The sequence below is a fragment of the Sceloporus occidentalis genome, unplaced genomic scaffold (genome assembly GCF_023333645.1).
Source record: "Sceloporus occidentalis isolate IW3139 unplaced genomic scaffold, rSceOcc1.0.p SCAF_4, whole genome shotgun sequence".
NCBI classification, from domain to species: domain Eukaryota; kingdom Metazoa; phylum Chordata; class Lepidosauria; order Squamata; family Phrynosomatidae; genus Sceloporus; species Sceloporus occidentalis.
The window spans coordinates 82,325,184-82,352,904 of NW_028316984.1; the positions used below are offsets into that span (position 1 = coordinate 82,325,184).

General features: G+C 42.7%; 1 protein-coding gene across 1 annotated transcript in view; it reads left to right on the plus strand.

Moving 5' to 3' along the window:
• Positions 1-6,092: 6,092 nt before the first annotated feature.
• CLCF1 (cardiotrophin like cytokine factor 1) overlaps positions 6,093-27,721 on the plus strand; it is a 29,799-nt gene continuing 8,170 nt past the window's right edge. Inside the window, exons 1-3 of the mRNA XM_089523065.1 lie at positions 6,093-6,221; positions 26,162-26,236; positions 26,454-26,645. Of these exons, the coding sequence (XP_089379191.1) occupies positions 6,093-6,221; positions 26,162-26,236; positions 26,454-26,645 (396 nt within the window). The remainder of the gene's footprint in view (positions 6,222-26,161; positions 26,237-26,453; positions 26,646-27,721) is intronic.

Here is a 27,721-nt window from a genome sequence, read left to right on the forward strand (position 1 = left end):
AGACTGGGAGAACCGTGTGTGTGTGTGTGTGTGGGCAGGGGCAGCGTTCAGTCCTGGAGGATGGAGATGGCCCGTTTCCCTCGCTAGAACATTAATAGTCAATGACTTCAAGCAGCCAAATATCCTTGTGGTGTCCAGTGAGGCAGCTGCTTGAAGACCATATAAAGGATTGTTTCCCAACTTGCTACATAGTAAGGGAAAGCTGTTCTGGACTGAGCTCGAGTCGCCCAGCAGGGTCAGGTCACACGGTGCCTGCTGTGCCGGGGAACGAAGCCCAACACAAGCAGAGGCCTGGCAGACGGAGCACAGCTAGATGCAGCAGCCCCAAGTAAGGGATGCCAGGGAACCAATAAGACCATTTATTAATCTCCCCCAGCTCTGAATACATTACAGAAATGAATAGCCAAATCATGTACATGGTTGGGATCCCAAAAAAGATACTCCTAAAACACTTTCAGAGCTTCTATCATACAGACACCTATGGATATTTCCCGGATCATCAAAAGCTAAGAACACAAAGCTGGCCTACACATCTCCTACAGAGACAGTGTATTGTGTGGATGCAGAGTGAATGAAAGTGTCCTTGATAAGACTCCCTCCCTGTCTTGCATATCATTATTAACAGTAATTTGAATGCCAGCTGGCTTTCCATCTTTCGCTTGCTTTCCATTTTGGGTCTGAGGCTATATGTGAAGGAGCCTTAGCAGAGAGTGCAAACATGTAAAATGGAAACCACATGAAAGTTCTGTTTGCTTGGGTTTGACCTATTGTTGTTGTTGTCTACCTTCAAGTAATTTCTGAGTTATGGTGACCCTAAGGCAAGCCTATCATGTTTTTGGGGGGAGGAGCATAATTTGTTCAGAGGAAATTTGGCCTTGTCTTCTTCTGAGGCTGAGAGCATGTGACTTTTCCAAGATTACCCAGTAGGGTTTCCATGGCCCAGCGGGGATTCAAACTCTGGTATCCCAGTGTCCAGGTCCAACACTCAAACCACTACACCACACTGGCACTTGCCTGATATGTAGTCTTCTACAATACAGTATTAAATGCTTCAAAACTTCAGTCTCTTTAAGTCAAAGTGAAAAGATACTATGATGCACAGGCATGACTTTACATTTACTGTCTTAACATTTGTCATGTTTTATCAGCTTCCACTTCCCAACATCAGCACGTCTCTACCACTTTTTATTCCACCCACTATGCCCATTATTTCCATGAGTTTGTGGATAGGACAAGTCTAAAGGATGCAGATCTTTAGGCAGAATTGATGCAGTTTCTCTCTTTGTACAATGTATTGCTGTTTGTTTCATCCTGCGTTGATAGCTAACCCTAACAAAGATTCTTGTTTGCACTTATCTCTTCCACAACCCTTTACCAGTGACTTTACCCCCTGCTGATCAACCTTGAAGTTTTACACATAGCCTTCTTATGAGCCCACCGTTATTGACCTATCCTATTGGCCAGAACTGAACTGTAGGTATGCATGCAATTTATGAAGCTATTTATTTATTGTGGGGATTTATGTCCCAGTCTTCAACTACATTTCCCAGGAGACTTAGAAAAATCCAAAACACAATTTTTGAAAACTTACAAATCAAAACATAGAGCAAGCTACTAAAAGCAGTAAAGTCAATAGGAGCAGCATAGAAATAACAAACCCTACTTTACTCAGATAAAAAATTGTCAAATGAAATTGAAAAGACCTGAGAAAATAAGGCAAAATATATGACAAACCATCTATTGCCACCCCAGTATCAGGCATTATTTCTCTTAAGTGACTGGAGTAAAATGTTTCCTCAGGTTTAGAGTGAGGAAACTTAAAGCCAGAGTGTTGCAGTGGTTTGAGAGTTGCTCTAGGACTCCAGGAGACCAGGACTGTTGCCACACAGCAGGGATAAAGAAATTTGGTGCTGCTTTAACTTCCATGGCTCAATGCTATGGAATTCTGGAATTTGTAGTTTTGTAAGCTATTCAGCCTTTCTTGTCAGAGAGCACTGGTGCCCACCAAATGACAAATACCAGAATTCCATAGCACTGAGTCATGGAGGTTAAAATGGTGGCAAATTACTTTATTTCTGCAGTGTGGCAGCAACCCTAGGTTCAAATCCCTCCTCTGCCATGGGAATCATTGGATGACCCTGGCAAGTCACACTGTCTCAGCCTTGGGGGTTATGGCAAACCCCCTCTGAACAAATCTTGCCAAGAAAACCCATGATAGGATTGCCTTAGGGTTGCCATAAGTCAGAAATGACTTGAAGGAACACAACAAGAAGTAAGGCATTTTAGTCCCTGCTTTCTTTGCAAGATTTTCATGTCATGGCACATCCTTCTGTTGGTGTACAGGATGACTGGATTGTGAAAGCAGCCAAAGTCCAGCAAAACTGTATTATCTGCAACCACAACCAGCATATTTTGATGGTTGTGTTCTGGATGTTTCAATATACCACCTTTCAGCCCAGAAGATCACTGGCAACTTTGTTGTTTTCTATCAGTGATACTTACAAAGGCTTCCTACCCAACACAAATGTGTCGCTTTTGATTACTGCTGATAGAAAAGAGGTATTTTTCATTTGAATATAGCTTATAGCCAATAATGATACAACCTAAATGCACAGTTGTTCCTCTGCTTTATGAAACACAGTTCCCACTTATATTTTACGGCCACTGCTTTTCTTTATCCTGCTGGTTATCAGTTTGTAGCAGTTGTGAAATGTCAAAAGCGGGACTCTTTTCTCAGCAGTGTGCTTCAGGCTTTTCCTTTTCCCAGTGAAGTTTAGATGAGGTGGGGTCAGGCACCCCATCGCTTCCCAGATGTTGAAGGGAACACACCAGCAAATCTGGAGCTTGTTCACAGCTCCAACATCACTTCCAGCCTCTTGTGTGATACATGCTGAGTTCCAGCAACTTGATGGCCTCCTAGAAAATGCGTGTTCCCTTGTGTCCCAACTCCTACATCACTTCCAACCTCTTGTGTGATAGGCTTTGAGTTCCGGCAACTTAAGTTCTAGAATATTGACCTTCCCTTGTGGCCTGCCATGTGGGAATTGACAGCACTTAAGAGTGGGTTTTTTGTGTAGAGAGAGATACAGCCAAAGCATCCCATGCTGGCTGGGGACTGGATTTCTTTCACGATTCATATTTTTGGGAGTCAGTTTGGCCTCTCCAACCCCTTCCAGTTTGCTGGTTTGACTGGCAGGTCAAGAGATGTGTGCCTTGGGCAACAATACAGTGAGCCTTCCACATTTCATGGGGTTAGGGGCACAGGATGCCCATGAAAGTGAAAAAACCACAAAATAAAAAAATACCTTTTTTTTAACCTGAGAGAACACCTCTGTAGTAATCTCTAGGTCCTCTAGCACATCCCTGGGATTCATATCTAAAATCTAATCTCTTTTTTTGATAAAATTACCAACTTGATAGATGAAAGCAATGCTGTGGATATACTATATCTTGATTTCAGTAAGGCTTTTGCCAAGGTTCCCCATGACATTCTTGCAAACAATCTTGTAAAATGTGGGCAAGACAAGGTAACTGTTACAAGGATTTGTAACTGGTTGACCGGCCGAACCCAAAGAGTGCTCAACAATGGCTCCTTTTCATCCTGGAGAGAAGTGACCAGTGGGGTCCCAAAGGGCTCTGTCCTGGGGCCAGTGCTATTCAACATCTTTATCAATGACTTGGATGACAGAATTGGGGGTTTACTTATCAAATTTGCAGATGACACCAAATTAGGAGGAGTAGCTAATACCCCAGAGGACAGGATCAAAATTCAAAATGACCTGAATAGACTAGAAAGCTGGGCCAAAGCTAACAAAATGAAATTCAACATGGAGAAATGTAAGGTACTGCACTTAGGGCAGAAAAATGAAATGCACAGATATAGGATGGGGGACACCTGGCTGAATGAAACTACATGTGAAAGGGATGTCATATTGAGCAAGCTTGTTTTCTGCTGCTCCAGAGACTAGGACCCAGAACAATGGATGCAAGCTACAGGAAAAGAGATTCCACCTCAACATTAGGAGGAACGTCCTGACAGTAAGGGCTGTTCGACAGTGGAACACACTCCCTTGGAGTGTAGTGGAGTCTCCTTCCTTAGTGGTCTTTAAACAGAGGCTGGATGGCCATCTGTCAGGGATCCTTTGATTGAGATTTCCTGCATGGCTTGGGTTTGGACTGGATGGCCCTTGTGGTCTCTTCCAACTCTGTTCTTCTGTCTGCTGGAAGTTGACCATGGCCTGTTACAGACTGCCAAAATAAAGCTGCTTCAGGTCTCTTTGGAGATATGCTATTTAAATGATGCATGGGTCCTAAGAGTCCGGAGGTCGCGCCAAAGCCACACTCCATTCTTAAGCACTGGAGTACAGCTTTGCTGCAGCTTCTGGATTCTTAGGACCCATGCATCATTTAAATAGCATATCTCCAAAGAGACCCGAAGCAGCTTTATTTTGGCAGTCTGTAACAGGCCCATAGAATTGCATTGGAGGACCTACAAATGCCTAGAGAAGTGTTCTCTCTAGGGATCTCTAGGTTCTCCAGTGTGACTTCTCATGGATGTTGACCACTGAGTCACATTGGAAAACCCAGAGATTCCAAAAGAGAACATATTAATCAAATCCGTGAATAATCAAAGCTGTAAAAGTCAAAGCTGCAAAGGTGGAGGGCTGACTGTACAGGCTCTGCATACATATAGAACAGAGATTCCCAAGCTTTGGATCTCCAGATGTTTTGGACCTCAGCTCCCAGACTGCTGACCAAGATGGTTGAACTTTCTGGGAGCTGAAGGCCAAAATACCTGGAGGACCAGAGTTTGGGAATCACTTACAGAAGGTTGATGTAGGTCCAAAACACACACTGCAGAAAAAATCCAGTTTGAGACTGAGCAAGGAATGGTACGGAATTCTAGGGACTGTAGTTTTGTGACTTCCCTGTCAGAGGGAGCCCTGGTGCCACAACAAACTATAATTCCCAAGGATTCCCCAGTTAAAGCGGGCTCGGTGGTAAGGAATAATTCTGAGAAGTGCAGTTTGGTGAGACACCAAATAGCCTTCTCTGTCAGAGAGAGTTGTGGTGCCACCACAAACTAGAATTCCCAGGGATGCCCTAGCACTGGATGCTTCTTCCTGCAGCCGTTGTCTGTGGTTGCGGGGAAAGAGTTGGGTGGGCTGCTGCTCCCTCTTCGTTCCCTCTGCTGCTGGTAGGGCTGTGTGTGGGTCGAGGAGGAGGAGGAGGAGGCTCCTGCTGCTGCCCCCTGGGTCCCCTCTCCTCCAGGCGGGGCTCCTGCAGGGCGGCCAAGGGACCCAGGTGAAGGGACATGTGACACCTGCTTTAATGGGCTGCCGGCTTCCTCCCCTGAACCCGGGCCAGCTCCACTCCGGCCCTGGGCCAAGGCGGCCTCGGGGAGGCAGGCAGGGAGGGAAGGAGGGAAGGAAGGAGGCCAGGCAGGGGAGCCCAGCCAAGCCAAGGCAGCCTCCAGAGGAAGAGGGGGACAGCGCGAAACTCGAACCCCGCGCCCAGAACCAGTGCTGCTGCTGCTGCTCCTGCAGCCACACTGGAGAAATAACCCGGTTTGGCAGCGCTTGAACTCTTTGTCTGGCTCTTTGCTATGGAATTCTGGGAGTTTGTTGTGGCCCCAGAATTTCATAGCCTTGAGCCAGGAAGAGTCAAAGCGCTGCCAAAACGGATTATTTCTCCAGTGTGGATGCAGCCCTACTAGAATCATAGCGTCGGAGGCGCCACCCAGTCCAGTGCCATTCTGCCACGCCATCATTCCTTTGAAATATATAGCCTACAGCACCTGGTCTATTCCTTGGTGGCCCTCCCATCCAAGTATTAACCAGGACCGGCACTGCTTCGCTCTGACTGATGGAGGACAGGGGCTCAAGGGCTGCCATGCGTCGAGGTAGACTCAAGGGCAGATATCAACAACATCCACAAGCCTCCTGGCAGAAGCGGGCAAGAGCAGTGGGCAAAGCAACCTCCTTGGGAAGCCAGGCCATTAATAAAGCCTCAAAAGCATAATGCACAGGGGCAGGAGTGGGCATATATTGTTACATGGGGCCCACAGACACTTCTCAAACCACATAGGTGCCATGAATAACTTTTCAGGGACTTTTCAGTTCTCAGGATTGTCAGAGAACCTGGAGAAGAGTAAGGACAGGAGTTCTCAGGTAGCCTTGGAGGGGGAGGCCACCAAGGAATGGTATTGTAGCTATGGCCTGGTACAAACGGGCCTTACCAAAGCCCTCGTCATGGGCTAGGGCTGCCTGGGGGCCCTGCAACCCTCGCACATGACAAGGGCATAACAATGGCGGCGCCCTGTATACATGGGTGCCACCATTGTTACATAAGTGCCGGGCGGCATCCGCACAGCGCCTAACGAATGCGCCAGTGGCACACTTGTTATGCTGCTGCCACAGCTTGAGAAGAACCCACTTTTTGCGGGTTCTTTTTCTGCCCGTGGGAAGCCATGCGGTTTGGCGGCTGCAGCTTCCCTCCAGCGGAAAAACAGGTGCCAGGAGGACACCCTTTTTGGATGGTCTGTACCACGCCTAAATTTCAGAGGAATTTGGCAAACCAGCTCTGTGTATTCATTCCCTAAGAAAAGCCCTGTTCAATTTATGGGGTTGCCATAAATGGACAGGGGGATGCATACAAATCTCACTGAGGATGTATTCACACTCCACGGTTACAGTGTTTTAATACCTCTTTAACAAACATGGGATTTGTGGTTTGATGAGGGATGTAAAATTTTCTAAAGCACTCTCCCCTGAATTACAGAGCCGCTGCTCTTTAGCTGTATTAGGTTCCTCACTACAGTTCCAAACTACAGTTCCCAGGATTCCATAGAATGAAACCATGACAGTTAAAGTGGTATCTGACTGCTATACAGTCATTGTGTAATGTGGATACACCCTGAGTTCAGCAAAAGATTGATTGGTTGCTGTGCAAACGTGTGTGGTTGGAACCCGACTAAGATGATGGTGTATTGGTTGTTGTGTGCCTGCAAGCCGTTTTTGACTTATGGTGAGCCTTGTTGTGTACCTTCAAGTTATTTCTGAATTCTGGCAACCCTAGGGCAACCCTATCACTGGGTTTTCTTGGCAAGTTTCTTCAGACAGGTTTTGGAACTGCCATCCTCTGAGGCTGAGAGAGTGTGACTTGTCCAGGGTCACCCAGTGGGTTTTTATGCTGAAGGAGGGAACTGAACCTTGATTTCCACAGACATAGGCCAGCCTTCAAACCACTACACCACTGAATGAATGGGCTTCACATAAATGTTGACTCAGCGTTCAGTAATTGACTTGATGGATCAACTGTAGTTGGGACTACCAAAAGGACTGAGTCCAGTGAGTCCCAAAGCAGTGTATGCAGGATGATACGCATATGTCTTTCTGACTACAGGCTTCGCACCAAGACTACTAACTCAGTATCACCAGTATTGTGCCAGGGTTACTGATGTAGAATACATCCAGACAGGCTGATTCTGTAGCAGTTACTTTGCAAATGTACTCAAGAATTTGAGTGCTTATCAGTGCCACTTAGGCTGGCTTAGGACAGTCTTTTTAAAGCTATTTGATGTTGCAGAGCGGTAGGTACCACCACTCCCAGTATGTCAGGGATTGGCACCATATTTGTGCCTGTGACACATGCCTCTCCAGGCTGGCCCTACAATTCCAATCCTTGGGTGTGTCACTCAACTTGTGTGCCTGTCACTCAACCCTTTCCCTTTAAGGTCTCTCACTGGACAGGGTATTTGGACCATTGGGTTCACCGCTGTAAGTGTGACCTTATTAAAAGTGTGGCTTCTATTAAAAACTGAACAAGAATAACCAGGCACAGCTGGAAAAAAACAACAATAAACAGGTAGAAATGTACTAATACACAACTGGACCAAATATTAACCTCTGAACTACACAGGTCCCTGAAACCCTATTCAGTTCTTTCCCCTGGCTGGCTGTCCTATCTTTATGCCATCTTCCTTGCATCTGCCATCTGTCAGAAACAAGGCTCGGTTTTGTATTCTTTCTCTCCCTAGCCCTCCCTCACAGTATTGCCTGGGCAGTAATCTCTGCACCCCCCAGGCTTGCCTGGCTTCACTCTTCATGTCACCCACTGTTGTTGTTGTGTCTTCAAGTCTCTTCCGACTTATGGCAACCCTAAGGTGACCCTATTGTAGGGTTTTCTTGGCAAGATTTGTTCAGAGGAGGTTTGCCATTGCCTTCCCCTGAGGCTGAGAGAGTGTGACTTGCCCAAAGTCACCCAGTGGGTTTCAGCCAGTGGTATCACTAGAAGGGTGCAGACTGCACCAGGTCAGGAGTGTTGTCAATTTACGGGTAATTCTCTGGTTTCTGGGTAATAAAAAGTGTTTCTGGGTAATTTCTGGGTATAAAAAATTTCTGGGGAATTTCTGGAAAATTAAATTTTATTGTTGGGTAATTAAAAGCCTTTCTGTTTATGGGGAATTATTTCACTTCCTGCCACCCAAAAATGGCCAACCCGGAAGTCCTCACCCCCCCATGGCCAACCTGGAAGTCCCCACCCCTTTTGCCTTCCCCTTGACCCAGATGCCCTGGGGAATTTGGGGGTATTTCAGGGATTTTCAGGGGGATTTCCTTCGAGGGTGATTGGCAACTGGTTGCCAATCACCTTGGAAGGAAATGCCATGATTGGCTTCGTGGAATGCCCCCAAATTTCCTGGAATGGGGGTGGGACTTCCGGGTCAGGGGCACAAGGCACTATGGGAAGGCTAAAGGGATGGGAGGTATGTCGGGAGGTTTTTGGGGGGCGGGAAGGTATTTTTGGCTGGTTTTTGGGGGGCAGAAAGGTTAAATTTCCCTGAATTTCCCAGAATCTTCCCAGAAATTTAGCAATCCCGGAAATGACATGGAAAAACTTTGAAATTCCCGATTTCTTGGGGGGGGGGGGAATCCCAGAAATTGGCAATACTGTTGGCAACATTGACCAGGTGACACCTTAAGGGGAGGTGACACTACGTTCCCTCAAACAGCTACCTTTGGGCAGAAATGGGCTGTGGCATTCACCTGCTTCCCTTTAAAATGCTTTAAGAGATGGTGGGAGTGGGGTGAAGCTCAGTGGAAGGAGAAAGGAAAGCAAAGGAGAAAGGAGAGGCCCCAGAATTTTTTAAAATTAAAATTTCAAATTTCAAAATTTATTTTTTAAAAAAATCACAATTTTGAAAAAAATCTTTTAAAATTTTCTTTAAAAACATCCCATTTTAACCAAATCTTCACTATGTACACGAAAATACACTTAGGTTGTGCATATGATACTGTAATTGGAAGGTTTCATTTTAATTTTGCGAGTTATTGATGTAACATCTGTTAGCATGACATTCAGTGGTATATGGGAATGATGACTGATGAGTCACATTAGTGCAAAAAAGCATTACTAAGGATTCTGTAGGTGACACCAGCCCTAGAAACACCACTGTTAGCAGCACATGGAAATATTACTGGGGAGGGGCACAGCTTTCAGAATCCCCCCCTCCCCAACGGCACATCTAGGAGCAATGCTGGATGTGGATTTTCTGCAGATTTCCTAGATGACACACCCCTCAGGTAACATTTCACTACCCCCACCCCACTTCCAAAGTAACATTTTCAAGCTCTGGACACTAAGCCCCATTTTTCTGTCTTTGCTGAATATGTCCAAATGGGTTTTTGGTTTGGCAATCAGGAGCCTAATGGTAGATAGAATTGACATGGATGAGTAGGATCATCCAAGCCATGCAGCTGTATCACTTTAGCCTTACCCTTGAGGGGGGGGCAAGACAATACAGATTTGGGTTCCTGTGACTCTCTTATTTCAAAATGGCGGCTTCGTCTGCAGGGATGGAGCAGGGGAAAGGCAAACATTGTTCATTTGCATATGTCAGTTCATTAGCAAGCAAGAAATTTTATAGTCACACATTCTCTCACACTAAGGTTGAGCAAGAACAGTGATCACCAGTACTGAGCAAATTGATCACATGGCATCCCACAATTTCCATCATGTTATACTGAAGTCTAATTTCAGGCAAGAATGTGGAAACAGTTTTGGATTGGTGCTTTATACCCACCTAGTCTTTTCCAGCCTACATTATAAGCAAAAGGTTTTGAGGTGGAAGGAAAATGGGTGGCACAAACCAAGCCAAGTGGGAATTACAGTTGCTTGCCTATTTGGATCCACTGACAAAGAAGTCTTACACAATTTTCCAAGTTGACTATTTCATTTGTCTACTAGCAAAGCCACATTCATGTAGCACTGAACAGGGTTGTGCATATATTTATATGTTTACCATTGCTGCTCTATATGGGCTATGGCTCTTAATCCACTACTAGGATTTTTTTTCTGTAGCTCAGTGGCAGGGATCTGAATTTTAGAAGCAAAAGAGATTGAATTTGATCACGGCTGCTACCATGATGGGTTCCAGATGTTTGCTGCTTTCTTAACATATACATTTTAAGTCACTTTCCATACCAGTGCAGTTCAGGCACATCTTAGGAGCAGGACTGATTAAACAGGGATCCTTTCCCCAAGTTTCCTGTAGCAGTGGATGAAATACTAGGGCTGTAGATTGTATTCTTATATACCATATAAGAACTTAGTCTATAACCCATGTGATACATACTGTACATAATTTTTTGGATGGTGTGCTTCTGGCAGGATCCCATTAGTCTGGAAAAGTATCTTTTTACGCACCCCAATATTTAGATCCTTCATGTCTTTTCAAATACTGGGTCAGATAAAAAAAGTAGGTATTTCTGTTCTATGCAATGTCAGCCTCTTGGTCTAATGGCCCATTCCTGTTCAATCTTGGGAAGATAACAAAGAGATTTTCTTAGTACAGAAAATATCTTGCATTTTAGGCAACTTATGCAAATTCAGAATAAGTGACAAGAAATGTCAAAGAATGTAATAAATAAAAAGAGGCATACTAAACAAAATAAAACACTACAAAATTATCTTTTTAGGATCTTTGGTTCATGTTATAGCAGAGGGTGGGAATATTGCAGACTTGTGGTGTGTAGCTGTTACTGTTTTATTAGAACTCTGAGATCCATCAACCAGAGCCTGATACAAAAGACAGTCATTTAGAATTTAAGACGTCTGAGCACAGGAGTTTGTTCTGAGTGCCAGAAGAACTGAATGGATCTTGCAGAATGCCACACACACACACACACACACACCACTCCCCCTTACTTTAAACTTTATCCATTTTAGCATTACAAGTGCATGTGTGGGAGAGTGTAACTTTGTTACTGCTATTGTTAAACAACTGGGAACCAGATATCCTTGCCAGTTTACTGGAGGTGAGTCAGATATCTTTGGTAAATCTAAATGTACCTCTCATTCACACCTCTGCTACAGTGCACTAGTGTTGGTGTCACTGGCTATGGTAACTCATATTGACCTCCTCCCATCCCAAACCATCCAGAATCCTTAGGAATGTTTTTTGTACGAATGTTAATTCATACAGTCATAATTCCTGTATATCACTGAATGTCATGATAATAGTTGTGACATAAACAACTAGCAAAATTAAAATTAAAGTGAAAATTTGGTAAAAGGTATTTTTTAATTTTTTAAATTTTTTTAAAAAAATTAATTTTAATTTTAAACCCCCCTCTGCTCTACTTTGTCCTTCCACTGAGCCTTACCCCAATCACACCATCTCTTCAGCATTTTAACAAGGGACAGGCAAATGCCCACAGCCAAAAGCAGATGTTTTCTCTCGCTCTTTATTTGAGTATCTTACATCACAATTATTTTCTTTACATTTATCATTCCAGTTGACAAATTGTAGTCAATACATTTCTAATACAAAATTTCCCTACCTCATATCTTTCTCCTTCCCACACACACACACACACACACACACAATGTCCTCTGGAGGACATGCCTTCTTTTCCTTCTTGTTTTTATTTCCTATTTTTCTTCTTTTCATTGTTATTTCCTCTTCTTTCTTTTTCTTCTTTTATTCATACACACACACACACACCCCTTTCTTTCCCCCATATAGAGAGAGGAGTGAAGTAAGTGCCAAGAGAACTAGAAAGAACCCAACAACCACAGTTAAAGAAAAATTCAAAAGAGAAAAGAACCAGTCAGGCAACAGTATACATCCTGTTTATTCCTTTCTTATAATATTTTTATCCGTATATCTATAATTACTAGCTGCCAACTTGTCAGTCTTAATTCAGTTACATTAGTCTTATCTTACTTCATACTCTCTTGAGAGGAGTAGAAGGAATTCCTGTCTTTCCTACCGTAATTCTTTCTTCCTCACTGTTCACCACTGCTCCCAAAAACAGATGTTTGAGGAGCAGTGGTTTCATCCCCCCTTAAGGTGTCACCTGGTGGGATCCATACCTTCGGTGCCCCCCCTAGTTACGCCACTGCTATAGTATAGTGAACAACCCCTCCCAATTTTTTGTTCGATTGATTTTATATCATGGTGTGCTGCCCAGCAGTGATACTCAAAGAGGTGGTCTCTGGACACCAGGGCAGGTCCCTAAGCCTGGCAGGTTTCCAGAAAACAGTGATAGCCAATGGACCCAAATGCAGTACCAGTTCCTGGCACATTGCGGGGGGGGGGGGAGTTTCTGGTCCATTTCCTGTTACGTTAACTTGATACAGTCTTTTTGAGCAATTCGTTGTGATACTGTAAAGTCTAATCATTTTGCAGTTCAATGAATTAACATTTTAACTAACATATTACATTTCTTTTTTCCATCCATCCAAGGGTTTATTTATTTATACCCCGCTGCCAAAATTTTATTAAAATGCACTCAGTAAATGAAATAAGCTAAACTGTTACAGCAATAGAAACAATACAATAATAACTTTTATCTTAGCGATCTGGGCCAGTTCTGGAAGATTTGCTTTCCTTATTGCTAGAGTTTGTAATATCTGACCAGAATCCAGGGCTGCATCTGCACTGCAGAATTAATGTGGTTTGACTCCTGCTTTAACTGTAATGGATCAATGTTATGGAATTCTGAGATTTGTAATTCTAAGAGTTATTTAGCCTTCTCTGTTAGGGAGCTCTGGTCCCACAACAAAACCAAATTCCAGGATTCCATCAGATGGAGCCATGATGGTTGAAATGGTATCAGACTGCATTAATTCTACAGTGCAGATGAAGTCTGAGATGGGACTGAGGTGATCTCACAGTTTGCAATATTGTATTCATAAGTTCATAGAATCAGAGAATTGGAAGAGACCACAAGGACCACCCAGTCCAACCCAAATTAATGAAGCCATTTTTCAACAAAAGTATAATTATTTATTAGTCCCTTATTTACTTTCATACTATCTGACAGATTCTCTAAAAGCCATAGATTCCATACTGTCTTCCATCAGGCATCTCAGGAAACATTTTCAGTTCTCCAACTACTAGAGATTTCCATTTCAGCAGCAGTAATGAGGAAAACAATCAAATTTTTATGTTTCAAATGTCTAATTTAAATGGATAACAATAAATGTTCAGTGCAATATTTAATATCTTATTTAGTAATTATTTTAATTTAAAACATTAAGCCAGAATGAGTTTATATTAACTCGGAACAGTCTTTTTTCAGCAATTTGATGTGATACTGTAAAGTTTGGTTATTTTGCATTTCAATGAATTAACATTTTAACTAACATACATTTCTTAGAAATTTAAGATAAACAAATCAGCAGTCCTTAACAAACATGCCCCTTCTGCTGTTAAAAACAGGCCAACCAAACTACTCTATGCAGAGCTCAGAAAGGGTGCTGTTTTGGACTACAACTCCCAGAATCCCCCCAGCCAGCATGACCAACTCAACTAGAATGAATACAGTCAGCCCTCCATATTTGTGCCATTGACATTTGTGGATTTGGAAAATTGCAGATTTGATTATTTGCTGATATGATTAATATGTTCTCTCTGGGAATCTCTTGGTCCTCCAGTGTGATTCTGATTGAAACTGACCATAGATTTATGTTGGAGGACCTAGAGATTCCTAGAAAAAACAATTCTCGGAGTGCCTGAGATCTGGAAACCCTAGGAAGGACTAAAAGCTGGGGGAGGGGGGGGTTGATGCAGAGAGATTTGTATGATGTGTGAGGAAGAAGAGAACTTAAGATGCATTGCTATATCATGGAGGCACAGAAATCAGTAGTGGGGGAAAACAGAACAATCACAGGACCTGCAAAATAGGAAAGATCTGTAGTGAGGGGAAACAGAGAGAAAATAAATCACTGAACACAAGGAAATGGAAGAGGTGATTGAAAATTTTTACTGTGGATTAAATGTGGATGAGCCTGTTGTTGTTACCATTTTAATTCGTGTTAACTGTATTTTTTAAAACATTTTTATAAATATAAAAATGGCTCTCTGGATTATTTGAGTTGTATACTCAGCTGCAGTCTTAATCCTCACCAACATTTACATCCCTCAGATTCACATCAGAGGAAGCAGACCTAGGCCCTATTCCCACTCACTCATTTGCCCTGGATGGAACTGGGCAGATACGGATCCCCCCTCTTGAATCTCTCCAGAAACAAGTGCCCACTATCTTTTACCTTGATCAGGGTAATTTACCCCTCTGAAGTTCACATTTGTGGTACCAGTTTAAAATGAAGGCTGTCAATCAAATTCACTTCCGCTTTCGTCAAAGGTGACGTTTCCTACAGCCATTGGCCAATGGAATGGGTGCTTCCCCCCTCCTTTAAAAAAAAACTGGCGGCAGCATGCACATAGTCTGTCAAATTTAAAAACCTCCAGGTGTGTGTGTGTGTGTGTGTTGTGTGTATTTGGGTCATTACAGATTATGGCAACCCTAAAACGACCCCATCCTGGGGTTTTCTTCTTGGCAAGATTGGTTCCGAAGAGATTTGCCATTGCTTTTCCCCTGAGGCTGAGAGACTGTGACTCCCCTTCGCTTCCAGCCCTTGCCTTCCCCCATGCCATGCTATCCCGTTCCCATCACAACAACAACAATAATAATTCCTTGCCCCAGAATACCATCTCTGCATCCTCTTGCTTTGTTTTCCCTCCTTGTGACCCCAGAATGCACACACATACATATGTAGCAAAAGCATTCATATATTGTATCAATTTGCCAAATTGAAAGGGAAACATTTGTAACATTTGCATTGTAGCATTCGCATATTACACAAAAAGAATAATAATAATTTTAAAAAGCCTCTTGCAAAGTGAGGTGCCATGCCAGGAGCAAACAGAAAGGGAAATGTAGCACAAGCACACACATTCTATCAAAATGTATCACCCTGTAGCAAAAAGCATTCACATACTCTGTCAAAAATAAAAATACAAAAAAGGGAGATAAAAAACAAGGAAGCTTGTTCGGTTTTCTGCCCTCCCTCTGCCCTAATTCCCTCCCCTGAACTTGACCCTTTGTCCTGCTCCTTCCTCCTCCTCCTCCTTCGCCCCGATTCTTCCCTCCATGGCTCCCTTCCTTCCTCCTCCTCCTCCTCCTCCTCCTTCGCCCTGATTTTTCCCTCCATGGCTCCCTTCCTTCCTCCTCCTCCTCCTCCTCCTTCGCCCTGATTCTTCCCTCCATGGCTCCCTTCCTTCCTCCTCCTCCTCCTCCTCCTTCACCCTGATTCTTCCCTCCATGGCTCCCTTCCTTCCTCCTCCTCCTCCTCCTCCTTCGCCCTGATTCTTCCCTCCATGGCTCCCTTCCTTCCTCCTCCTCCTCCTCCTCCTCCTTTGACCTGATTCTTCCCTCCATGGCTCCCTTCCTTCCTCCTCCTTCTCCTTCTTCAACCTGATGAAGGGGAGGCATGTTCCGCCCTCTGCCCTCCTCTGACCTAAATCCCTCCCCTGAACTTGACCCGATCATGACCGGGGCAAAATTCATTTGCTGGACTCGGTTTTTCTGAAAAGATACAGCTTAAAGTCTACTTTCAAAAGACCCGCACCCATTTTTGGGTGGCAGGAAGTGAAATAATTCCCCATAAACAGAAAGGCTTTTAATTTGGGTGTGGAAGCCTCAATTTCGATTGTGGAAGAATCAGGGCCAATATGAACTTCCCGTGGTTAATCTGGTTTCTGAACCGGGGTAAAAGGTAGTCTGAATGGCCCCTTTGTCAGAAAAAGCTAATGCTACAACTTATTTTGCACTTTCAAAGGAGCTGCAAGATTCCTCTGCATTCACGTCTCTTGCAAACCATTTGCAATTTTTTCTCTCTGGATTTGAAAGATCTTTCATCAGTAGAGACATGGTAGGAATTACTCTGCAAAGGTACGCTATGACTACAACAAACTCTCACTTAAGTTCTGCATCTAATTTTGTTCTCATTCCTAGCTCAGGAAAGAGAAATGTTAAATACAGGGGAGAACAAACTACAGTATCTCATGGGATATAGCACAAACTATAAATGTGATTAATAAAATGCATACTAGAACATGAACCAATGGATTCCAGTTACAAGCAAAGAGAGTTAACATAAACATTAGGAAGAGCTTATTTACTATAAGAGCTGCTTGGCAGTGGAATAGACTGCCTGGGAGGATGGTAGACTCTCCTTCAGAGGTCTTTAAACAGAGATTGGATGGACATTTTAAAAAATCTTAATTGTGAATTCCTGAATGGCAGGGGATTATACTAGATGGCCCTAGCAGTCCCTTCCAGTTCTACGGTTCTATGATTCTAAAACTAATTAACTAAAAAGATAAAGAGTACCAGGTATATGGCACAGGAACACTATGTAATCATTTTAAGGCACAAGCTTCTTGCCTGTTCCTTTTAGAGAACCCAACAATCACTTTAAAACTATTACAACAGTTACAATGTCTGTTCCTGCTGAATCCCATAGGCTAAAGGTGGCTTTCATCCAGAAAAATCCCAATACAAGAATGCAAAGAATACACAGTGCAATTTTTAAAAGGCCTATTAGGTTATGCTTATGGGAAAGCTGCAAGGGACCATTATGCAACATAGATACTAACGATGCCTGTGGCAAAAGAGCGATGTGGTTCTCAGGATACAGCTTTTAATTAAAATGGTAGCACATGCAATGAAACTATTCTTGTAGCCACCAAATTCACTGGGGGGTTTGTGTGGGTTTTCCCCGGCAAGTCCCCCTGATAATTGCAGAACAGCATTTGCGCAAGCACCAGCAAGCAAACACTGTTCTGTGGTTTGTGACTCTAGGCTGCGAAGCACCCCACCTTTCCTGCTTTATTACTGACCCAGTGGCATCCAGCAGTAGTGGGGGGTTTTTTCTCACAGTGTTGGGCATATTTCATGAAACATGAACTCTCTAGCACTTGTCCGCAAAAGGATGTGAGGCTTGTGAAAATCCACATACCCAACTCCTTTGTCAAGCTCATAAAAATGCCAGGCGAATCAAGCGCACATCCATTCTTGCGAAATATGCAGAATGTGAGTTACGATTTCTGTCTTCCGCATCTGTCCTTTGACGATGTAGAACAAGACAGGAAATCTGCGGTTGAGGTTCACGCTGATGTTGTCTTACATCTGGCACACAGTTATATGGTATTTTGAGTAAGACGGACTACGCTTAATCACTAATCATTCCCACCTCCACTGTCAAGATACATTCCGAAACCCAAGAAGACACAAAGGAAAACAGTGGTGAAGGGAAGGAGAAAGACAACACAGATTTAACTCTGTCTAGGGGTTTAGTATACAGACACATTTAATGGACTAATTTTCATCTCACTTCCAACTGCTTTTTATTAACCTGCTTTCTCGCTACAATGCTGCATGTAGGCTGTGTCCATTCTGCCTCCCCTCCCTTCCTCTCTTTTTAATGTGATTTTGGAATCTGTTCATTGAGAATCGAGTCGGGTTAGCTAGCTAATGAATACAGGTAGCAGTGTAGCATACCACATAAGTTTGCCAAATGTATGACAACATCAGCATGGAGCCTGACCTTTCTACTTCCTGGCTTGTTAGAGCTTGGGAAACAACTGGAGGAAAAAAGTTTAGTATGCTTAAGACTCATATTAAATGTTCCTTCACTCTGAAATCTTCATTGCCTCTGATTGGGATGGTTAAAGTTGAAGTTGATCACATAACTAAATATTGGTGGTTGCCTAGGTGCAAGCAGTCATTGATTTAATGCTTATGCAAAAAGAAGTTAGTATTAGCATAGGTACTTCCTCCATCAAAGAGGTAATTTTTCCAAATCTGAATGCAATCAAAAGACAACAAAACTTGTGGCATGGCATGTGGATAGAGGGGTCAGATATTTGGTAATTCTAAAAAATGCCTTTTAGAGATATCAACAGTCTTTCAGTCAGTAGCAGTTTATATACTGGTAAAAAGTCATGAATTTAAAAGTAAGCAAAGTTTGAGACTACAGTATATATTATGCTAAATACATACCTTCCAACTGTCCAATTTGGCAGGGAAAGTTCCAGTTAATCCTCTGTTATCCCACTTTTTCAGCTGCTTTTAAAATGACCCAGTTTCTCTCTCTTCCTAACACTTTCCCCTCTGTCCCCTGTTTACTTCAATTCTTGCAAACTACACTATTAACAACATATCTGAAACAATATTATAGATGTCTTACCAGATAATAAAAACAAAAAGTGGTGTAATATCTTTAGTAGTATCAGTTAAAATGCTGCAGAAGTGTGTACGTTTTCACATTTTTCAGAACTCTTCACCAGAAGAGTTATACTCTTCACTAGTATAAATAAGTAGGCAATGGGGTAAGAAATAGAGAAGTTAAAAAAAAAAATTAGGCCAGCTGTTGTGGCCATGAAGTCGGCTGCTAGATTGTGTCTCAGGATGGAAATTGCAGACCAGATAATGATGTGGAAACTGTCAATTATAGTCTGGGGGGGGGGGGGGGGAGAAAAAAGAAAAAGGTCTGTTCCAAGAATATTTATGGTAACTTATGGGAGAAAAATGCATTACATTTGCAACATACATTAGAAATTGTATTTTTGCCAAAAAACAACCAAGGGAAATTATATGAGAATATGTGTATGGGTATTGTTGTGCATGGATAAAAGAGAAAGAGAGAGAGAGATGTGCTTATGTGGTAGTGTATAGTGCACCTATTTTTACTATAGCAGCTTCTAAGAAAAGAAAACTACTGCCATCTGCATTGCTTCTAGTCTGCTCCTGAAGGAAAACCAGAGGCTGCTTGGTTATGCTATATGGATGCCCATCTTAAACTACAGCTTTCAAAATCTAAGATATGTTGCACAGCTGCTTTGGGAGGTGTGCACAGTTAAGTCGAATTTTTCCACGTACAGTACGTTGATAAAAAACAGGAGATGAAAACTCTATGGGCACAGAATGAAGTCTGATATAATATTAAAAGGGTATTTGTAGTACATTGCTCAGCTGAAGGAGGAATTTGGCTTCCTCCTAGCTTCAGAGGTGAAAAGGAAAACACATATACGTGCAAATCAAATGTTGACCAGCTGTCCCTTTGCTGTCCCTTCTCACACACTCTAGGAGTGACTTCTGAGTTTTAAATTCCTAAAAAGCACTTTGGGAATGTTCATGAATGGATTACTGACAGTGATTTTTTTTTAAAGGAATCTTTTAAAAAGTGCTTAATTGATTCAGGCACTGCGATAGATAGACAGATATTGCGACATCATGGGTCCCAGCAATCGGCTGCAGACACAGCCAACTTCTGCTTCAAAGCTGTAGAACTCCCCCCTGAAAAATGTCCCTTAAGGCAAGTAAGGTATATTTGGACTGCATTTCAGGTGGGAACTTCCAGAGCACATCTCTGCTTTTTTTTTTTTTTAAATTACATGTACACATTTATCCCCAATGTCCTTGTTGCATATTCTGGTGGTGAAGAGTGGTGCTGAGGACCAAAAGAACAACCTCCTGTTTTTCACAGGACTTTTGCTTCCTTGAGTCTCTCCCATGTGGATCTTAAGACACTCTGTAAAATCTTGGATCTACTTTTATGGAGTAAATGTACTTTCTCTCCCTCTCTGAGACTAGTATAGCTTTCATCTGTCCAAAGTACTGAGCCGTTCCCTTCCAGTCAGATCCTAGTTGGAAATCCATTTGGTGTCTCCTCACTCATACAATAAGATCTGATAAGAGTTATAGTGCAATTTCCCCACTACAACTTATAAGACTTATAACGCAATTTTATAGTGCAACTGTGCCCTCTAGATGTGTTGGAATAGTAATCCCATCAGCACAACCAGGTTGGCTTATCCTGGCCAAGGATAATGGAGACTAGCTACCCAGACTAGAAAGGATTCTTGTTGTTGTTGTTGTGTGCCTTCAAGGCATCACTGATTTATGGCAACCCTAAGGGAAACCTATTATGGGGTTTTCTTGGAAGATTTGTTCAGAGGGGGTTTCCCATTGCCATCCTGTGAGGCTGAGAAAGTGTGACTTGCGCAGGATCAATCTGTGGGTTTCATGGCTGAGTGGGGAAGGAAAGACTGCTGTGAGGCATTTGATTTGGACCAGATGGCTGATCAAGAAATCTTGCTATTTCTTTCTAAGCCTGATGTTTTGAAAAATATATATAGTTTTGTGGATTTAAAAAAGGCTAATCCCTTCATTTTGTCCACAGTTTTGAGAGGCAAGAATGTACCCAAGAGATACATGAAGTGCACTCAGAAAATAATGTGTGTGTGTATATATGTATATGTGTGGTTGTGTGTGTGTGTGTGTATCCTGGATTAACAAAATTAAGAAACAAATTGAGTCTTCAAAAGCAGCAGAAATAGAAACTATACATAATATTAGTTGGGATGTGAAATGTGAATGTAATAACTTAATCAAAACACGAGGAGCATTTCCTGGAGCACTGAAGCACATGTTACTAAGTGCCTAGTAAGAATATAGTTTTACTGTGAACATAAACAGTAGTCTTAATTTGAATTCGTTCATAAAGCTCAGTAATATCTGTTCTGATTGACAGCCAAGATCTGCCTGAAGTAGACTGCCAAGAAGTTCCATTTCTACAGCTAGCATGTATATGTTTGCATGGAGAAAGTTGGTGATAGCCAGAGGTGTCTAGACTAGAAGGTTGAGCCATCTCCGTACTCAAATGGAGGGGAAAAATCCTTTCTGTGTGTATATATTGAGCAAGCTACCTGTAAATTTTATTTAAACAGTGGGATATGTCATAAATTTGTTAGTGAATTCTCTCTTGGAAAAAAATGGTTTTTTCCATTGTGTTTGTAGGAGTTCAAAGCTGGAATGCAATGGTGTATCTGAAATGGCTCAGTATGTGATCTTGCATTGCTGAAACACCATTTCACAACATTCTACATTCAGTGCATTCATAGAATAACCCAACTAATTCATCTTGTTCATAACAACTTCATTCTGACTCTAATAATTGTTCAATAATCTTCAGTCTAAGCCAGGATGACCCTTTACAGTCTATTTGGATCACAAAGAGTTCTAATTTGTAATGGCCACAATAGGTAATTGCCATAATCTAAACTCCAAAGTAGTCTAGAAAATACAAATACATCAAAATGGACTTAAATAAACTTTTATTAGTAGAAAAAAATGTATAGTGGTAAATAATAAGACCAAGTTCCATTATGTGTGCTGGCAACAGATCGTTATTTTAACATGAAGGTGTGATATAAAATCATTTGTCTAGAAGTGAAGACGGTAGGTCACATTCTGAGGCTGTGTCCAGATGGCAGCTGTCAACACAAATGATTTAGGCTGTAACCACAATAAACCAGAAGTGAGGCAAAACTATCACAAGAAGAGGCAGTGACTAGTATGGGGATATAGCTGAGAGCCTACATTAGAGATTCAGTATAACTTTATGTTCACAGAAGTTGTGTTACATCAGCTCATTACAGAATTGTGACGTTGCACCATCAAAATGCATTGTGCATATATGTCAAATGTCAGTGATGCACAACTGTGTAATCAATGTACAATGTTCAACTCATAAAGCTCAGTGTTCAATGAAGCGCAATGGTACCAACATATGTAACACCAGTTTCATAACTTTCAGCTAAATACGTCTGTTATACATTGCCCACAAAATGTCCAACTACTTGCATAAAGGAACTCACACATGTGTAAGACACCAACTGGGTGCCAAGCTGTATAAATAGGATCAAACTCGGGGACCTCAGTCAATTGGGATGCGCCCTGACAATCACCTGTATATAGGTCTTGAAGTGCCTTTGGAAGACAGGGAGGAGTAATTTGGTACCATGACATGCAAACAGCTTTATGTCATGGTGTGCTTCAAGTGAGATACTGTGGCTAGTAGGCTTAGTGTGCTTCTTTTCTGTGAAGACAAGAATATGCCAGGTAAGAAGTACAGTTTTATGTTTGCTAGATGAGTCCATTGGTAGAATGTTAGGTTGCAAGTACTCATTTTGAAACACATAATGGGTGGGAGACTAGATTGATCTGGATATAACAAACACTAGGTTATCCACACTATCCCCGCATCTTATGTTATCCTGCCAGACACCATATCTTTTCCTAGAGAGGATAGACTGGTGCTCCCTTGCTATCTTTCCACAGACTGGTGGAGACATTTTTGTTTTGGCAGGCCTTTGAAGACTGACTGCTCAAGTGGAACAGACCTTGCATCATTCATTGTTTTGTCTATTTCTTGTTTTCTTTTTAATGGCAATGTACTGTATTTAACCTATTTTGATTTTATCAATAGTTAATTACATTTTTAACTTTTGCATGAGGTAATTTTCATTTATCTGTGCTTGTTTTAACTGTTATATGCTGCCTTGGGTCCTGGACTAGGGAAAAGGCAGGAAACAGCAACAACAATAGTACATGTACAGTATCCTAATATCACACCCTTCAACTTTCCTGATTTTGCAGGGATAGTCTCAGTTAATTCTTTGGCATCCTACTTTTCAAGCTGCTTTTAAAATGTCTCAGTTTCTCTCCTCTCACCTTCCCCCTTTCTTCTGAAGCTTACTTGAGTTGATGCAAACTGAGTTCAGAGGGGAGAAGTAGTTTGTACTCCATTATCTCTGCAAGGAGGAGAGTAGTAGGAGGAATATTGTCCTTCCCTGTAGGTTTGGCAAAAGCAAACTACTGCAACCTCTCCTAATTTGTCTGTTCTTTCTCATTAATATCTTCTGTCATTTTGATCACACTTTGATGTTGCTTGGCCACATGTGTCTGGTTTTCATCTGAAACGCTGGAGGGTATGTAATATTAACTATGAAACTCTGTATGTGAAATAAAAATACATGATTACTTATATTCTTTATTAAGTTCTAAAATTTGCCTTGCTAACAAGATGGAAAATGTTACTAGGCAAAGTGAGCCTTAACACTAAGCAGAGTAAGCAGAAGATTCTACTGGTGTGGCGTGGCACTGAGCCCAGAACTGAGGGGGACTCGGCATTAGTAGCCAGGTTGTTACTGATTTTGTCTATTTGCAGGTACATATGTGCAGGGAGAGGGCAGGTTATTTTCCCCATTCATTATCATTTGATTATCTTTACATATGAAGACCCTTACAAGCACAGCATATACTTAGAAGTGCTCTCCATGTGCTCAGTGTAGCTTACTCCAAATTAGTTGTGCATAGGATGTAGTGCAGGCTGCCTTTATTATTCCTGAGATGGCGCAATGGCAATTGCTGTATTCATCTTTTTTAGAGGTTGATCATTAAGTACACTTCAGATAATTCTTGGTCAGGTTCAACTGCACAGGAGTGGTCCTGTTTTGCACAATCACTTAAGGCCGGGGGGTGCTAAGTAACTCGTCTTAACCTAGTGCCCCATTTGCCCTTTCTGTTTCAAGCTCCATGGGAACAGCAACAAGGTGTCATTTGAAGGACAGAGTTGTATGTATCATGTGTCCTGCCCTGTACTCCTTATGCTAGAAAGTTTAAGTATCTACTTTCAGTTGTGAACATAGTTCCAATACTGATCTTCAACAGCCAGTCCTGGTGACTGCAAAATGTGGCACTTGGGCAGGAGTGGATGAGGATCCTTTTGTGTCTTTTGTCATAGAAATCAACATGTTTCAGACAGCCCCCTTATTAGCACCTAGCTGGGCATTATGGTCTGAAGTATATAGGTTAGTTCCAATGAGAACAGACCCACTGAATCAACTGTTGAGTAGTGAGTTAAATCCCATTGATTCAATGGTTCTGTTCTAGTTGGGACAAATAATAGGATTTAGGCCAAAATTATTTGAGAGAAATGTGGTTGTAAGAAAGGAGCTGAAAAGATTGTGGGCTTTCCTTTCTACCTTTCCATTGAACTGCTCTCTTTTTCTTCCTTCATCTCCTCTGGAAAGAATGGGACAGAACAGGTAGAAGGACACCCATCAGGATGACAAAACTTCTGTTGGTTGGAAACATTAAGCCACTACAGTTGACTTCTCTCTCACACCCCCAAATATGCAAGAGAATCTTCATACCCTCCAAAATTTAACAGATGAAAACTAGAGTGTATGTGGCCAATCAACATCAGAGTGTGGTCATGATGGCAGACATTATTAATGAAGAAGAACACACAAGTTAGGATAGGCTGTAGCCACCTGCTTTTTGCCGAGCCTAATGGAAAGGGAAAGATTCTGCCCCTTCATCTCCTCTCCTCATGCCAAGTTGAGTGCAAACTACTTTTGCCCTTTCAACTAGTGTGAAACAACTGAAGTCATTTGAAGATGAAGGGGAACATGGGGGAGGAGAGAGAAACTGGGACATTTTTAAAATAGTAAAAAAAAAGTGGGATTAGAGAGAATCAATCAAGACTATCCTTGCCAAATTAGGACAGTTGGAGGATATGAATCTGTCGAAAAAGGAAGGAAAATTCACTGAATTTTGTCAAGTGTGTAGGAGAGGGAATGGGTGGGCCCTGTCCCTGGTGGAAAGAAGAACAGCGGAAGCACTGAAGCAGGATGGAATCAGCCGGGCTAGGCTGGGCTTGGGCGTGGTGCGCACAGGAAAATGCCGCGGGATAGTCTTTAATGAAGCGCGAGTGGCCAGGGCCAGGCTGCGTGCTTCATGGGTGAATCATCACAAGTGGGAGGCATTGGCATGAGTAACGGGGCAGGCTCTCATGGTGGCTATGCAGGCATGACCAGGTTCTCAGCCTTGGCCTGCTCAAATCAGAAAGGGACACCTATGTGCTTCACAGCATCTGGCAGAGGAAAATAGATAAGCCTAGAATAAAGAAGCCCCCTTTGTTGAATTTCCACCAAATAGTTTTGGAAATCTTCCTTTCTTTTTTTGTCCATAGAGTTTCTGTGCAACTCAAGAGTATATTGAGCTTTTTCTTTGTGCCTATCATGGTCATATATTCCTTTTCTTTTGTAACCCAACATCTCTCTTGGAAAATGCTAAAGTGTCTTACAATTTCAAAATTTCAGGCCAAACTAATAAGGGTATGAAATCTCTTTACTTTGTCAGATGCAGCAATGTTACAGTAGGGAAAATAAATATCTGGCAAAAAAGGTGTAGTGTACAATCCAATCACCTGTAATAATTGTTGTTGTCATGTGCCTTCAAGTCAACTCAAGCTTATAGCAACCATATCCTAGGATTTCCTTGAAAAGATTTAGTCAGAAGAGGGTTGCCTTCTTCTGAGACTGAGAGTATGTGACTGGTCCCAGATTACCAGTGGGTTTCCATGGTTGAATGGGGATCCAAACCCTGGTCTCCTGGAGTCTTTGTACAACACTCAAACCATTATACCACACTGGTTGTTATGATAATAAATACTGTACCTATTATCAAGGGACAATTAGAAATGAAGGCTAGAATCCTCTTGGGCACATAACACAGATGTACACCAGTTTAAGTACTTTGCGGAGGGGGGGGCATTGCACTAGGAGGTATCCACTACTTCCTTGCACAACAGCCTTTCCTCCAGCTGTGCAACTGCAGTAGCTATGAGGTGGAGGAAACAGCATGGGACTTCAGGACAGGGAAAGGCAAAAGAGACAATTTGTTTCTGGCATGGTCCAGACAAAAATACCTACTTTTGTGAAGCTTCTAATTACAATGAGAGAGAAGCTGCCATTGATTTTAGTTGTTTCTAATCATATAAATAAGTGGGATCAAAGAATGGAAGCAAGCATAGATTCATAAGCAAACAGAAAACTCCTTGGTGACAGAGTAGTCATTAGGAAGATTTGCACGAAGAGAACAGGGCACTGCCCTAGTAGGGCAAATGACTCTTTGATAAAGTATTTGTATAATTGGCTCTTTTTCTTCTTTTGCTGCAGCAGTTACCAAAGGTAGGGCAGTGTCAGAATACCCGGGGCTCCTCTCAGTTCAGTGACTCATTTGTTCCTGGAGTGGTGAGCCATACCGTCCCTGGCTCATAGGTTATTTATCATGGGTTTTGAGGCATACCTATATATCTGTCAATATCTCAAAGTGAAGGATGGGACTGGGTTTCAGAAGCAAATGGCTTTGAGTGCCTTCTCCCTGCACTTTCTCTCCTGGGATGGGGTGGGATGGGGACGGGCAATGTAGGCTTTGCTCCCCCTGTCACAGTGCTCCCTTCGCCCACAGCTCCTTACAAGTGTGCTCCCTGCAGGAGATTCGTGGGGGATCCTTGCCTTCCTGTGTGCCACGCTCTGGAACCTGCCTGTGGTGCCTGCACTGAACAGCACGGACCAAGGGACCACCAGACACTCCATCCAGCAGATGTACGACCTCACTCGCTATCTGGAACACCAGCTGCACACGCTTGCGGCCACATATGTGAGTGTAGACGCCTTGAGAGAGTCGAAGATTACTGAGTTGAGTAACCTAGGGGAAAAACTCCCTCCCCTCATCTTTGTGCTCTGCTCTTGCCCTCCTCAGCCTTTTTCCTCTTGCTTTCTCCTCTTCCTGCTCAGCCTCCTGCTTATGTCTCCTGTATAAACTGCGCCTTACCGCCTTTCTCTCCTTTGATGCCTGTGTAGTAAGGTGAGGTCAGGCTATGTTCGTCCTTGTATTCGTCAGATCTCAGACACACATGCATGCACATCTTGAATCCCAAAAACTAAGTGGGAGGACGAGAGTATCAGAAGGTTGCAGAACTTGACTCTGCTCTGGATTTAAGGAAGAGGTTCAGGGAGGGAGGCAACCTGTGACTTCAATTGACAGTAACACCCACTGAAGAACAACATCTGCCTCACATGCACCCTTACATCTAAAATTATCTTATGCTTGGTGAAGAGCTAAAGCAGTATTTCCCAAACCTTGATCCTCCAGATGTTTTGGACTTCAGATCCTAGAATTCCTGTTCTAGGGCTTCTGGGAGTTGAAGTCCAAAACACCTGCAGGACCAAAGTTTGGGAAACACTGAACTAAAGTATTGCTCTCCCTGCACAGCCGTAGCCCTCACTTGGCAGAGTATCTGACATGCTTCCCCCTCCCTGCCTTCCGGCACCGGTGGAGTCTCCCTGTTTACAATCTGTTGTGCATCTCCTGCTGGGCTGAGGTGAGGCCTCGTCTGTCAGAACTCGCCAGGGAAACGCCCTGGCTGCGTCAAGAGCAGAGACTGGGGCAGCCCCTCATCCATCTGCATGGCATCCCTGCTCCCTGGCCTAGCTGGCATTCCAAGCCCTACCCCTTGGCAGGGTTTTCTGGCACTGAGCACCTGAAAGCAATCATAAGAATGAAAATAAGGGATTCATTTGGTCTGGGCACTGGAAAATGTAGGCCCACACATGTTGTATCAGGGTTCTAGAAGGTTCTTTTAATGCATCTGGAGAAGCCCATATCGACATAGTCTGCTATATGTATGTATGTATGAAGGGACTTTATCACACAAGCATAAAAGACGGGAGCAT